The sequence below is a fragment of the Mytilus galloprovincialis genome, chromosome 1 (assembly GCF_965363235.1).
Source record: "Mytilus galloprovincialis chromosome 1, xbMytGall1.hap1.1, whole genome shotgun sequence".
NCBI classification, from domain to species: domain Eukaryota; kingdom Metazoa; phylum Mollusca; class Bivalvia; order Mytilida; family Mytilidae; genus Mytilus; species Mytilus galloprovincialis.
In genome coordinates, this window is record NC_134838.1 from 37,617,132 (window position 1) to 37,633,534 (window position 16,403).

The following is a 16,403-nucleotide window of genomic DNA, read 5'->3' on the forward strand; positions in this document are numbered from 1 at the left end:
GGAGCATTGGAAAATGATTAGAATGCCAGTTTTTTGCATCAATAGAATAACTAAGTTTATGTGTGCTGAAAAAGAAAAATGAGTTGATATTAAATCATGATTATTATGTTCAGTCAAAACTACAATGAAATGCAATTTAAAGTAAATTAGATGTAGATTTAAGGGTTCATTTTATTGGCAAGGGTGACAATAAATAATTTATTACCAGTAAATTTGAGTGGTGTCAATTATTTAACAAAAAAATGTATTAATCTTTTGTATGTAAGAGCTTTAATGGGGGTTATTTCTTTTGAACAATAACTTTATTGATGATATTGGTAATAAAATCCCTGTCCTTGATATGTTTTAACTGGTATAAATTGTGAAGGTAAGTAAGAAAATGAAAAATATTCTGAATTGTTTCATGTCCCAAGAAATCAACATTCAATCAGCAAACTGAATGTGAAAAAAGCTTGAAAATGTTGTTAAAGGGAAATAAATATTTGTGTACACATTCTTTTTAAAGTTTTTGTTTCCTTCTAACACAAATATACAATATGATAAGAATTAAAGAAAAGTTGTTTTCATTGTGTTTAACAAGAAAAAACAGCCATGTCAACAAACCTTGGTTTTTCAGATTAATTGTTATTATTTTAAAGTAAACATACATATACCAGAAGCTTATTTCTATTATGATAAAACCATATAAAAGGTTGTATAAATATGTTTTTGTCCTATTCATTAGACAGAAGATATCTTTATGTCTCAGTCAGTTAAACACTTTGTATAAAAAACTATATTTATAGACCATAAGATACTATCTTGTTATTTGTTGAACTTTGTTGTAACAAAAACTTTCTGTTCAAAAGAATTTTTCGTAAATATTGAAAAAACAAATTTTTTAGTTGTTTACCAATTTCAGAAATAACTGAAATATTAAACGATGAAATGGATTCAGAATATTATTTCTTGTCCTTAATCTAGGACAATTCAGTACACACTAACTCAATGACAGTTTCGTCTTTTATTAATACAAATCCTTTGAACTAATCATTATTTGGCTCAGGTTGTTTATCTTAAGGAAGTGTAGTACCTCGGGATCTATATCGTTGTCTGGGAAATACCAAAATACCCAAATTACTGGGATTGAAATTCAATAAAATATTGTTAAAATCTCTCAATTGCTGATAACATCCAAACAGCACATTCTCAGTAAGATTTTTTCTTACAAGCTAAATGTCCACCATTCTTTTCAATAATTTTGATAACCTTCAGAATATTGAAGGACAATGAACTATTTGCATGTTAGATCTGCACAAGTGGTAGCGGACTATGTAAATCTGAAAACTAATAAAAACAACAGCTTTTGCAGAATCTAGACCCTCTTTTTAGCATGTTCTATGAAATAAAAATAGAATGTTGTGCCAAGCTGTATAATCATTTTTAGAAAAGTACAATGTGCCCTTATTGTAAGTTGATCATTAAACGACACAAGAGTTACATTTATGTACATGTATATGATTCATCCCTTCAAATGACACACACTTTGTATTCAATGATTAAGTCTTTCATAATAAAAAAAAAATTGAACAACATGCAAAAATGGAATAAAATATGATGTACACCTCGAAAATAAATCGACCGTGAGCAAAAAATAAGAAATTTAAAAAGCCAGAAGCATTTACAGTTAATCAAAGTACTGTAAAACATGGACGTAAAATGATGTAATTTACAAATAAAATGCACATTTCATACAATTGACGTCAATTGTGCAGACTTCGACATTGTTTGATAGTCAGGTTAACATTTTCTTGTATTTGTGACTCAAGAGTCAAAAAGATGTAAAGCATTCTTTCATTGTTAGTTTTTGCCTATAATTGTTACAATTAGTCTCAATTTTGTCTGATGGAAGTGTTTTGATGGTTGTTTAATCCTATGTTCAATATTTTAATAAACTTTTCTTTTGTACCTGCCGAATCTTTGACACCTAAGAACTTTCTCTAAACATTTTATATTTACTTGAGGTAAAGAGTAAAAAAGAACATGATTAAGATGAAAGTGTCAGGTAATCTCGCATTTAGATGAATGTTTGTCCAATTTTTATCAATTTCATTCTTCTGGGAGACGAGTCTGAACCTTGGAATTGAGAAGTTTTAAGAGGGGTGTTAAGGGGGGTCTCTGTAAGGAAGAACGGGAAATAAAATTGCCATCTCAAGATGAATGAACATTTAAAAATGTCTTGCATGTTGATCTTTTCACCGATTTCACAAAACACAGTGAATAACAAACCTTTTTCACGGCCAAACATGAAAAAAAAATGGCATAACATGTTGCACGAAAATAACCCTTTTCCACCCTCTTTAAACATTGGAGTCATGTTTTTCTACACACTTGCCTAGGATGTTTACATGAAATTGGTATTTTCCAATTCAGGTTTAAGATCAAAGATATCAAACTTTTTACGTCAGTAACAGGATGTCAACAAATCCTTATTTTGTTCCAGATTACGAAATTGGAAAAGAGGTCATCTTTTAGTTGTAAAATTGTGTAAATAGAACTATGTTTTTTTATCTCAAAGCTGTTCAAATACTTCATTTGTTTTGATTTTTTTTCAAAGTTTTAAATACAGTCTCAATGTGTTTATTTTTGTGGTCTCAATCCAATGTTGAACGCATGATTCCAATTAATCGTTTGATTTAAATTTAATCGTTTGATTTCAATCTGTTTGTTTTTTAAGTTCAATTACCTTCCTGAAAAACACCAATTAAAACTTTACATATGAGCATAACTGCACGTAAACATGAAATATTTGAAACACTTATATATGATATTCAAGGTTGGAATAGTTTCTTTACAAAAAGGGCTTTAGTTGTTATTGCTACTGTTTTATAATATTTTATAATAACCTATATTGCAGGAATATATTAAAGGGAAAGAACCTCCTCCCTATAAACACAAAAAAAATCCCCCAAAAGAAGGATTCATATAATGTCTCTCAAAGAAAGGTCTGTAGAAAATGCCAGAATTGTGACGAAGAAGAAAAAAAATATTTTCTGCTCATTTAAGCCAACACTTCATAAGGATTAAGTTTGATTCAAGATAACATTTATAAGTATAATAAAAATGTCTGTTAATAGTAACAAATGAGTCTTTCATTGATTTGTATTAAAAACAGATAAACCATATAATAGTGTATTAAATATGGTAAAAAGAAGATGTATTTGGAATGCTTAAATCACTAGTGACACTTTAATGTTTGTGTTATTCACTTTAAAGTTTTGACCTCGGGATTTCCTCCATGTTTGTTCTTCTTATTTATATCGAGATGTAATTTGACGTCTTGTGACAAGACCAAAAGTACAGTCTTTGTATTTGGCTTATTTCAAAACACCTTTCGGAACTTTTTGTATATAAAAGATTTGAATTTAAAGATTTATAGGGCATTCTGAATAAATTATGCAAAAAGAAATAGTTTCTATTTGTTCGTTTGACTAAGGTACATGTAGCTCGAAACAAGACCTTAATTCTTCTTTAAATAACGCCCTGCTTGTAAATCTTATGCATTTAAAGTAAACAAATAATATTTCGAGATGTTTAGTTATCCGTGTGAAAGATCTTTATGTTGACTGCAGATTATGCGTTAAATTTAAACCTTTAAATCATATCAAAATATCAGTATAACACATCATTAAAGTCGTCAAACAGTCTGTTAGTCAAAAACACTGGACATTTTAGGGGATTTGTATTCTGGCCCACTAAAAGTTATGAACTTTCAAACTTAAAAAATGTTAAAATTTTTAATCCTATTGAAACTCGTAAGAGTACAATCAAGTTATGTTGATGTAGACTATTAGGAAACATATGTGGACTGGTTTATTAGGGAGGTGTTGTTTTAACCGAATCAACAATAAATAAGACCAAATAATTTATATAACAGGATTAATACCTGAGTTAATTACAATTAATATGGTACAGGTGCAAATGGATGTTTTAATCCAGATTTAGATAATCTACTTGATTCTTTGTTTCATTTAAAGTAGACTCATGTTTGCATGGTATAAAGATTATTATTTGAAGGTATAAAGTTTAAAATGTATGAACGCAGGTCCAGTGATTTCTGATCTGACTTATTACTGCCAAAGATTTAAGACTGGCGACACTGCAAAGCAAAAGTATAAGCTTAGTTTTATAAAATAAACATACCATTTTGTATTATCAGTTATGACAATTATTTTGTGAGCCATTTCAGTTAATCAATTGCTGAACACTTGGAGTCATTACATCTAATTTTGAATTTCGATTGACATTTCAGACATATGCTGAAAATATCAAAATGCACTTGTCTGCACAGATTTCAATAATCAGCATTAATTTACCTGTGTTTTATCCCTATAGCTCAGACATTATCTGAAGCAGAATTTGCTCTTGTTCTGAAATAAATATTGGTCCCAAATATACTCTGGTACTTGCAAACAAGCTGGAGACTATTTAAGTTCTGACAAAATAATGGCCTATGACAGTACACATAACATTTCAGTCTTATCGTCACTTTCGTCAGTCACTGAAGTTCCTCAAAGTATAATTATAAAAAAAAATATTTTGCCAAAAAATAACAATGGTGCAAAGGAAGAAGAAATCTTGAGCTTTATACTTTATTTATAAATCTTTTTGTTTCAGGTTGATTGTTGGTCTTTAGGAGTTATACTCTACACACTAGTCTATGGTGCCATGCCTTTTGAAGGAACAGACTTTAAAACACTTAGAAAACAGATATCTAATGGCGATTATTTTGAACCAAATACACCTTCAGGTATGCTTTATTAGTCAGTATAAACTACATTGCTATTTGTAGATTGTCATGTAAACTAGATAAAACAATGTGAGAAAAAAATGAATTCATTATTATCAAACATTAGTTTTAAAAAAAAAATGTGAATATCGGCTAATATTAGATGAAAGGCTTTGCAAATAGCAATTTGCTATCCCTTTTCTCTGGCATAATCAAAAAAAATATGTTATTTGATTGACTGATGGTTTTTGAACACAGCTGAAAGTTGAGTCAGTGTCATAACTTTGTTTTATTGTTATAAGTACATTTTTTGTAACTTGTTTGGTGTAAGATGATACATTTTAATGCTTTGAGTAGTTCTTTTCAATATTCAGTGCGTTAAAACATTGACATGGTTGGAATTAAAATCAAGGTGAAACAAGTGTTTAACCACCTGTCATTAAAAATTAATATAAGATCTAAAATCAGTCATGTTAAAATGACCTTCAAAAGACCATTGCTTTTTGTTAATGATTTTAATCATAATCACTTTAGCGTTTCATTAATCCCATTATGTGCTCTATCAATCAATCTCTAGATTTGTGGATTGTTATTAATCGTTGGCATTGACCATGAAAGTAACAACAACCTTTTCTTCTTAAAGTTTAGCAACGAAAGTTTGACGACAAAAAAGTGAAAATATATTTGTTTTTGAAACAATTTGTTAAAAGAATGAATGAATATGAAATTTGCTAGTCTGACAATATCTTATTGGTTAAAACTTTGGTCTCAATAATATATCTGGCTTTTGTGATGGTATGAATAGAATAGATTTAAATGTTGTTTTAAAATATTGAAAAATACAAAAAAGCAAAATCTCATGAAAATTTAATTACAATAATAAAAGGCTCTTGTTGAAAGAATGTCACTCTATTTGCATGTTAGCAATCTTTAGAGGGTTCTGTATTGTTAACCTGTTATGCAGAGCATTTCTCCTAACTAAATTAAGTAATATGTAAACCTGAAAAAGTATAGACATTCACACATTGATATAAAAAAAAATACCAATCTTTGGCCTCATTGTGAATTTGTTTTGTGAGTTAGCGAAGCAAACAAAAACAAAAACTACACATTTTGCTGAATGGCTGATATTTTAGGACATTTATAACATAGAAAACTTGTAATTTCTTTGTCATGATATTTCTGGAATTTTCCTTCTCATGCAGATACATAGAACACTTGAAGAAAGTATTCTTGATAACTTTTTGAACTACTCCATTATAATCTTGTTTTATTTGTTTACATATTATCAGATGTTTCAGTGTTTTTTGTTTGTCTTTTCAGAGGCTGCAGGTTTAATTCGTCATCTACTCACAGTCAATCCTAAAAAACGGGCAAAAATGTCAGACATTCTGAACCATTGGTGGGTTAATCTAGGATACAAAGAGACACCAATTGGGGAGCAATATCCTAGTAATGATATGCTTAATACGTATAAACCTCGATGCTCACCTTGTTTGTCTTCTGACAGTGAGGGGGAAGGGGACCAGGTTAAACCAGTTCAACCATTAAAAGGGATATTAAAGAAGCCGAAAACATCCTACAGCTCTACTGAGGAAGTTGGCGAGGAGGAACAGACAGTAAAAGTTCCGTTACAACCAGTCAAGGATGATAATACAGCTTATATGGTAATGCCGGAAGAAGGACCAAATGTTACTTGTGATAATAATTCTGAAAATAATAATTCCATTGATGATAAAAAAGTTTTTGATTCTGAAAAGAAACCAGCAAGAGGTATTTTGAAAAGAAAAGGAAAATTCAGTGGTGGGGACAGTGGGTGTATACTTAATGAATCTGGAGCTAAAAGTCCTGGATCAGACACTAAAGAGAACAACAGTATGCTTTACGATTTATCTGATATTGACAATGTATTAAACACAACTGATCGATCACCCACGGAGACAAAAAATAAATTCACTTATCCCGAAAATGTAGTCGAAAGTAATAATAATACCACCGTAGTAGTAGTGCCTAGAAGAAGTATTTTGAAAAAGGGTGGACAGACAGATCCCAGAAAAAGACTTTCAGCCTGTAGTACAGGGTCAAATTCCTCAGCAGATATATTAGACTTTTCATATGATAGTGGTGATGATAATTACGAAACAATTTCAAATTGTCCGCAGATGGAACGTGAGGGAAGCTTAGTTGGAACACCAAGTTTTGAAGACATGAATAGTGCAGGAGACATGTTAAATACAATAACCGGTACACCACAAATGTATGAAAATGATAATGAATTCTACAACACTGAAACTGCAAGAGAACTATGTGACAAAGCAAAGCAAATAGTCAATGATGTTCAATTAGACAGTCAATGAACTTTAAATGTTATGTTGTAATTCCAGACTTGGAACTTCCATATTCTGAGAAAGAAATCCAAAATAATTGGAATCCAGGTCTTAGATTTTGGTTAGTTAATGCAAAGTTTGCAAAAAAAATGCTGTATCTAAGGTGGAAATTTATACTGTAAGCATGGGTTAGCCTGTTTATACAAGTTAATGTTTTTGAAAAGGATCCACCGCATGTGAAATGATTATGGCAACTTGGTGCTCCATACTTTATTAATGTTGTTTTGATCTCACTCACAGTCTAACTGTGTTGTATTTATTTCATTTCATCAAAATATATCATTTCAATTATGCAAATTTATTCACCTTTTAATAAGAAGGAAGTAAGATTTGCATCTGGTAGATATCATGGTTACAAAAGTAATATTTGTTTGTGTAGCCATGAATAAGAGTTGATAAAGTTGAATCTTTAAGTTTGTATGATTTACAAAATTGAAATGATAATTTTTGGGGGATTTTGCTATCATAGCAACATGTTTGCACTCAAAGTGCTCCATAAGTCAAAATATATACGATTTCAATCAAAAATAACTTGTGTATTTCATCTTGTGCCTTTTGTTTTACATATTGTATTTGCTCATCTGATTAAAAATTTTGTTAAAAAACAGTTAAACATTTGAATATGAAAGCATGAAATATCAGCAAACATTTTTCATAATGAAGTGGGACCACATTGATAATCTTCATTATATAGTCCTTATTGGTTTAGATATTTTCACCTACTCAGGTTATTGAATTGGTAAACATAAGCCTGATGGCCAGTCTATTTAAAATGTTGTTGGGCCAGTAAAAAATTTCTAAAATCATGCTGCTCTAGCCATTTGAATAAAAAATGTTTTGAAAAAAATAAGTCAGATTTATTTTGGAAAGACTGCCTTCAAGGCATATTTGATCAGTAATGGAAAAAGACAGACCTCATTCCAACATTTTTTTTTAATGAAAACATCAACATATTAGGTCAATAAAGAATTTTTGATATTGTTAAGATTCAGCTCTTGAAGCATACATGTACATTATGTTGTTGTGCCAATGAAATAAACAATGTGTGAGAATGTTGTGTATATGTGTAACCATTGAAGTGATTATTTGTATACAAGTTTTGCATTAGATTTTACATTTATTCTTTTGCTGTTTTGTATGTATATTGTGATAAATTTTCATAAATCCATCATCGTGTAAATAAGCTCAGTATTTATTTTGCTAAAAAAATGCATTTAAAAAGATCGATATTCGTGGTGCTTAAAATAAAAAGCTCAGTTATTGTTGCTGGACTTCGGCATATAGTTATTAGCATTTTTTTGTTAAGAGCATTGCCGGTTAATTTAAAGAGAGATGATACTCAAAGAAAATGGGAAAATATGTAAGGGGTTTCTGAAAAAGGAATATTGATCATTTTGCAGTTTTCAAGGAGAAAACACAGGGTTCTTAACACAAAACATTAAAATAATTCCTAAAAATAATTTTTAGTGGAAAAAAATTTGATATAAAAATTAAAATGTTTGAGTAAAAAGAAATGCTTTAAGATAAATTTATCTTTAAAAAATTGAAGAAAAAAACAACAGAATAAGAACATATTTATATTTAGATTAATTTCTATATAAGGTCTTGTATACAAACTATTTTATTGGGACAGGATCCTATTTTCTAGTACAGCTGAATGATTCTACATAAACTATTTTTTTCTAAATGGTACAGGCTCCCTAATTTTATTGAAAAACTTAATTAAAAGAAATATCAGCTGGTCTGATTTTTTTTTATGTATATTAACTAATTAGAAATTAAATAAGCCTTAAATTGTATCTGTATTACTTTTTCATAAATATTGCAGAATGGTCTCTTTAGAGAAATTTGTACCCAGTTTTTTGGTGATTTTTTTTTGCTATGAAATCCACATGATCTTTTCTATAGGTCTTTATAATGTTATGAAAATTTGACTAGTCATTAAATGGCAACCTTAATTAAGTCTGGAACTCAAAAAGGTTATCTGACCTTTAGGATATAAGCTATGTTAAAGATTATTTAATATTTAAATAAGGTCTTGCACAATAATGTTTTTTTCCATGACATAAGTAAAATGAGCTGTATGTGATACACAGGTTCAATATCAGTATTAATGAAATACTTGTTATTAATTGTTTATTGATAACAAAGTTATTATGGCATAAGCACTGTGAATTCTGAAATTATTGCGTGCATCTATTTTTGGGATTTGGGGATTTTGGACTAAAATGTGTTTAATTTGTGCCGTTTTGAGAAAATTTCTGCTTAATTCATATAAAAAAATCCAAATGTGAGTTTAAATTATTGCGAATATATCCTTGTCGCATATTTTTGCAATAATAAAAAACAAATTAATAATTTCTGAATTTACAGTATTGCAACGGATCGATTTATTTTTGGAAAGGAAATGAACAAGTTCATGTGTTAGGGTATAAAGATCGGAAAATTCAAATTCAATGTTTAGTGCTCAAAATGAAGTTCGAGATCAATGAAATATTAGAACATTTTTTAATTCAAAAACAATGTGGATTTTTTGTAACATCTCGTCCTTCGTTACCATATATTTTTAATTATTTCCTATTTGGCTTTCAACAAAGATTTTTTGTTAAAAAAAAACACAGTGTAATACAATCAGTCCTTTGATAAGAGGTAATTATTTTAGTCAACAGGTGTCTATAATTATCAATAAAATGTCCAGTAGTGCTTGGCGGTAAGAAAATTCATGGCTTTTCAATCGCTGATAATATGCTGTAGTATTAAAGCTCATTGAAATGTTTGTAACATAGTTACATCTCAACATATACATTGTGAATGTCTAAAAAACAGCTTTAAATAAAATCACACATAATGTGCTCAATTATATCCTTGTTTGTTTTCTGTGAAAGGAATCTACAAATTTATCTTTTAAAACCTAGACATGGTTTGCCTTTTGTAACAATGGTTACTTTTTGCATTACATAATTTCATATCAGTTTAAAAAATTGAACATATTTCTTAACAAAATATGTTGTTGATATAAAGATGAGGAGATGTGGTTTGATTGCATATGAAACAACTATCCACCAGAGATAAAATAAGAAGGCAGTAAGCAATTATAAACCACCATACAGCCTTCAACAATGAGAAAAATCCATGCCATATAGTCAGCTATAAGAGGCGCTGACAAAGAAAATGTTAAACAATTCAAATAAAAAACAAATTGCCTTATATTTTTTTAGAATTTAATTTTTTTGTTTTTAGTATAGTGATATATAAGAAAATCCAGATTACTGGTTTTATATTTTGAATGTTATATATTCTTATTGTCCAGTGGCAAATATTTCATGCATATTCAGAACAATAAAAAATTAGAATTCTTAATGCACTCCTATGACATATGTGAAACAAACGAAAAAAAATACTTTGAACATAGACTGAAAAAAGTAGTTTAAGAATAAGTTCCACTTATAAAGTTTTGAAAAAAGTATTTTGCACATATGTACAAAGTAAGAAACACTGCATCAATTCTATACAAAACCTGCCTGAACCAATTTTACATTTTCCATTAAAAGATATACCAGTTGAAAAGAATTAATTCAAGCTTCATAAACTTTTCATACATTTACTCATGTTTCTGAACCATTGTATACAACAATTAAAGATACTCAGCAGAAAATGTAAGAGCAGTTCTAGAGACAAGATACACATTACTCATTCACTATTCATTATCTTAAATTTGACTCGATAAAAAAAATAATATTGACAGTTATATTGTACATTTACACTTGTTATGGAACAATATCAGCAAAGACATGAGAAATACAATAAATGTATCCCTAATTTTCCATCAAAGGCCTAAATATTATTGTTACAATATCCAATATTATTACACTAGCATTTTGAAAACTTGGCATTAGGCCTTCAGAATGACTTGCATCTTCAACTACGTATTTTATTTGGTCTTCCAATTGTTTGATGCCACTGATGAGTCTTATATAGATGAAAAGCACGTCTAATTATCAAATCATATGTCCCTTTATTTTATGCCGGCCCCACTTAATGCCATTATGTATTCCAGTCTGTGCGTCTGTCTGTCATGCTTCATGGTTAAATTTGTGGTCATGGTAGTTTTTGATGAAGTTAAAAGTCCAATCAACTTGAAACTTAGTACATATGTTCTTTATGATATGATCTTTTTAATTTTATGCCAAATTAGAGTTTTGCCACCAACTTCTCATGGTCCCCTGAACAAAGAAATTGATAGTGAGAGTGGGATATCCATGTACTATGGACACATTCTTGTTTATGAGTATTTTTGTCGAGCCTGCAACTTTTGTTGCAGAAAGCTCGACATAGGGATAGTGATCCGGCGGCGGCGGCGTTAGCTAACTTCTTAAAAGCTTTATATTTTAGAAGGTAGAAGACCTGGATGCTTCATACTTTGTATATAGATGCCTCATGTTACAAACTTTCCGTCAGTCACATGTCCAATGTCCTTGACCTCATTTTCATGGTTCAGTGACTACTTGAAAAAAAAGTTAAAATTTTTGGTAATGTTAAATTCTCTCTTATTATAAGTAATTGGATAACTATATTTGGTATGTGCGTACCTTGCAAGGTCCTCATGCCCGTCAGACAGTTTTCACTTGACCTCGACCTCATTTCATGGATCAGTGAACAAGGTTAAGTTTTGGTGGTCAAGTCCATATCTCAGATACTATAAGCAATAGGTCTAGTATATTCGGTGTATGGAAGGACTGTAAGGTGTACATGTCCAACTGGCAGGTGTCATCTGACCTTGACCTCATTTTCATGGTTCAGTGGTTATAGTTAAGTTTTTGTGTTTTGGTCTGATTTTCTTATACTATGTGCAATAGGTCTACTATATTTGGTGTATGGAATGATTGTAAGGTGTACATGTCTAGCTGACAGGTGTCATCTGACCTTGACCTCATTTTCATGGTTCAGTGGTCAAAGTTAGATGTTTGAGTTTTGGTCTATATTTCTAATACTTTATGCATTAGGTCAACTATATTTGGTGTATGGAAATATTTTATGATCTATATGTCTGTTAAGCAGGTTTTATTTGACCTTGACCTCATTTTTACGGTCCACTGCTATGTGTTAAGTGTTTGTGTTTTGGTCTGTTTTTTAACCAGATTTTTGTGACAAAAATGTCGGTTATTGATTTGGGGATGTACGGCGGATGGCGGATGGCCGGGCGGGCGGGCGGGCGGGCGGGCGGCAATCAAATGTTGTCTGTGCATTAACTCATGAACCGTTCAACCAAAGCTTTTAAAATTTTAATATGTTATTACTGACAACTATACGAAGGTCAAGTTCAATAATGGCGATTTTGACTTTTACCGTTCAGGAGTTATGGTTCTTGAAAGATTGAAAAATGGAGTTTCCAGTCGTGTCCGTGCATTTACGCATGAACTGTTCTACCAAAGCTTCCCAAATTTTAATATGTTGTTACTGATGACAGAATGGAGGTCAAGTTCAATAATGACGATTTTGACTTTTACCGTTCAGAAGTTATGGTTCTTGAAAGATTGAAAAATGGTGTTTCCCGTCGTGTCCGTGCATTTTCTCATGAACCATTCAACCAAAGCTTTTGAAATTTTAATATGTTGTTACTGATGACAAAATAGAGGTCAAGTTCAATAATGACGATTTTCACTATCACCATTCATCAGTAATGGTTCTTGTGATATTGCCAGGACACAAATAAATGTTAATAAATCCGGTTTGCTGTCGTTGTGACAGCCTCTTGTCTTAATTTATCAGCAAAAAGTCAACTATATTTGTTGTATGGAAGAATTAAAATTGAGAAAGGAAATGGTGAATATGTCAAAGCGACAACCACCCGACCATAGAGCAAACAACAGCCGAAGGCAACCAATGGGTCTTCAATGTAGCGAGAATTCCCGCACCCGTAGGTGTCCTTCAGATGGCCCCTAAAATATGCTTAATAGTACAGTGATAATTGACGTCATACTAAACTCCGAATTATACACAAGAAACTAAAATTTAAAATCATACAAGACTAACAAAGGCCAGAGGCTCCTGACTTGGGACAGGCGCAAAATTGCGGCGGGGTTAAACATGTTTATGAGATCTCAACCCTGCCCCTATACCTCTAGCCAATGTAGAAAAGTAAAAAAATAACAATACGCACATTAAAATTCAGTTCAAGAGAAGTCCGAGTCTGATGTCAAAAGATGTAACAAAAGAAAATAAATAAAATGACAATAATACATAAATAACAACAGACTACTAGCAGTTAACTGACATGCCAGCTCCAGACCTCAATTAAACTGATTGAAAGATTATGTCTTCATCATATGAATATCAGGTACAATCCCTCCCGTTAGGGGTTTAGTATCATACTATCATAAAATATATGAGAAGAACTGTTAACTGTACATGTCTGCCTGGCATGGTTCATCTGACCTTGACCTCATTTTCATGGTTCATTGGTTAATGTTGAGTTTATGTGACAGTTGTAATTAAGCTTTATATTTAGGTCTATCAACATAACATCAATGATTAGTAAAGAATGCGAGACATTTCAGCGTGTGCACTCTTGTAAGTAATTATAATGAAAGGGGGAATGTCTTTTATTCTCTTATAATTTAATTTTGGATGTAACGCGTCTTCTGATTGGCTGACGTTATTTTGTTATGAGCCCATAGACATAATTTAGTCATGTGACCGTGACGTCATCAACGTTTTTTCATGATTATCTACAGTTTAAAATGGAATTTAGAATTAAATTATAAGAAATGACTGTAATATTTTTTCTGTCTATTCGAAATAACATAAAAAATGTGGTGCACACTGTTAAATAACCCGCTGACGTGCGTTATTCAGTTTGCACCACATTTTTTATGTTATTTCTTCATAGACAGAAAAAATATTACAGTCAATTCTTAAATGGCACTTTAGCTTCTACCACCAAATAAAAACTGTCCTCAACAAAATCACCAAAATTACTGAAAGAAGCATTAAACACCAACCAGTCAATCGATTGATAATGAAACCTGCATAACTTTTACCATTAAACTTGGTAAAGAGACACAAATAATCTTTTGCGGAAAACAGTACATAACCACAAAAATATATGCTGATTCCCAAACAGATAAGCAATTCCAGCTGCAGTAGTAGATTTTTCTTTTTTGATTTGCTGCAAACATCTGTTAATAGACCTGAAAGAAAAAGATTGTTTTGGGTTAATGTAATGCCACAGTCACACAAATACAATGCTGATGTGGTAGCCTGCCTCAAGATCTGTAGGTCATTCATTCAATTCACAAAATGTTTAATTTGCTGGCCCCTTGTTAAATACATAGCATTCAGGAGTGCAAAAAAAAATCTCGTGAATAAAGAAACCATCTTCCCAGAAAGGTTCTTGTGAATAAAGAGTCCACCTTAATAGAACGTATCTGGTGAATAAAGAAAACACTTTGCAAGAAAATTGCTTGTGAATAAATAAACCACCTTACTAGAATGGTTTTTTTAATGAGAAAAACACCTCGCGAGATAGTTTATTGTGAAAAGAAGAAACCACCTTGCTAGAACATTTCTTGCAAACAAAAAGCAACCTTGCTAGCAATGTTCTTGTGAATAAAAGCTCTTGTGGATAAGGACAATCTTGGTAGAAATGTTCTTGGGGATAAAGAAACAACCTTGCTAGAAATTTTCTTGCATGTGGAAAAAGAAACAACCTTGCTAGAAATGTTCTTGATTGTGGAAAAGATACAACCTTGCTAGAAATTTTCTTTCATGTGGAAAAAGAAACACTCTTTCTAGAAATGTTCTTGTGGATAAAGAAACAACCTTGCTAGAAATGTTCTTGTGGATAAAGAAACAACCTTGCTAGAAATGTTCTTGTGGATAAAGAAACAACCTTGCTAGAAATGTTCTTGTGGATAAAGAAACAACCTTGCTAGAAATGTTCTTGTAGACAAAGAAACAACCTTGCTGGGAATCAGTGTTCTTGTGGACAAAGAAACCGCATTTCAAGAAGTGATTAAAACTGGAACTTACTAGATTTTTAATAAGTTTGTAGCTTTTGTTTATTAATGGAGTTGATAAAAGGATAAGGTAAAATTATTTGGAGCTGATAAAAGACCATGGTTAGCTTATTTGCCTATGTTTAATATTGAGCTGATAAAAGACCATGGTTGGTTTATTTGCCTGTGTTTAATATTGAGCTGTTAAAAGACAATGGTTGGCTTATTTGCATGTGTTTAATTTCAGCCTAATCAACAACAAAAAAAACAAACTTTTACTCGTATATTTGTCGCCTGTGCCAAGTGGTACAGAGGCAAGCTATAGTTATGACTTTTCTGGCGTCGTCGTTGTTGTCGCCAGAGTTTAGAAGTACGAGCAAACATTGTCAGTCATACGGTAGGTATATGTTTACCGCTTGACTTTTGCGAGAGACGACATATGTACTAATATATGTCTCTACTAATGCTGTAGTCTAGTTACTGCCGTTTGGTTTTATAGGAACCATGCAGCCTAGCATTTCTCTGAATAAAAGTGACTTTGATATACTTGTTGTTTGTTTTAATTTGATTTAAATGGTGTTTAGTACTCTACTTTACTCACTATGCCCACAAAAGTTACTGTTGGTACATGAAAATAAGCTGTTCAAGAAGGTATTAGGCATAGTTTTTTGTTTGTACAGTTTTAAGTTTTGCTTTCAATAATTCAAGTATTTTTAATCTTGACAAAATTGTATTCATTCTTTCACGCAACGTTCTTAATAATTAGCAATGTGTGACATCGACAAACAAAATAGATTGAATTTCAATTTTCTTTTGAAACACAATTAATCTAAAATATCAAGATTTTCAAGGTAAAAAAACCTTTTTAAAACGCCAATGTATAATTGCACTGGTAATGAACCTCACAAATGAAAAGACAGTAAAGAAAAAGAAAAGAGATATTCTTTCTCTTGTAATTTAAATACAAAAGAGATTGAAACCAGATAAACATCAAGTGAAAGGAACTGCACAAGTTTTTCAAACGATCTAAATAAAACTCTGGATAACCTAAGGCTTCATAGATGACCTTGACTGATTAAAGTGACACAACTCGATACACATAGCAATTAGACAAGACTATTTATGCATTGATATGTTACATGGAAATTATAGACTTTGTATAGATATGATCTATATATTCTCACCTAACAATATATGGCACTCTCTTATGTAAAGCTGTGTGCTTAGGGGGTATTCTGCAATTTAGCGTGT

The 16,403-nt window shown here is 31.1% G+C and overlaps 1 protein-coding gene across 1 annotated transcript in view; it reads left to right on the plus strand.

Moving 5' to 3' along the window:
- LOC143073467 (uncharacterized) overlaps positions 1-10,015 on the plus strand; it is a 33,277-nt gene extending 23,262 nt beyond the window's left edge. The window contains exons 6-7 of the mRNA XM_076249037.1: positions 4,657-4,789; positions 6,092-10,015. Of these exons, the coding sequence (XP_076105152.1) occupies positions 4,657-4,789; positions 6,092-7,125 (1,167 nt within the window). The 3' untranslated portion in view covers positions 7,126-10,015. The remainder of the gene's footprint in view (positions 1-4,656; positions 4,790-6,091) is intronic.
- The last annotated feature ends 6,388 nt before the right edge of the window (positions 10,016-16,403 follow it).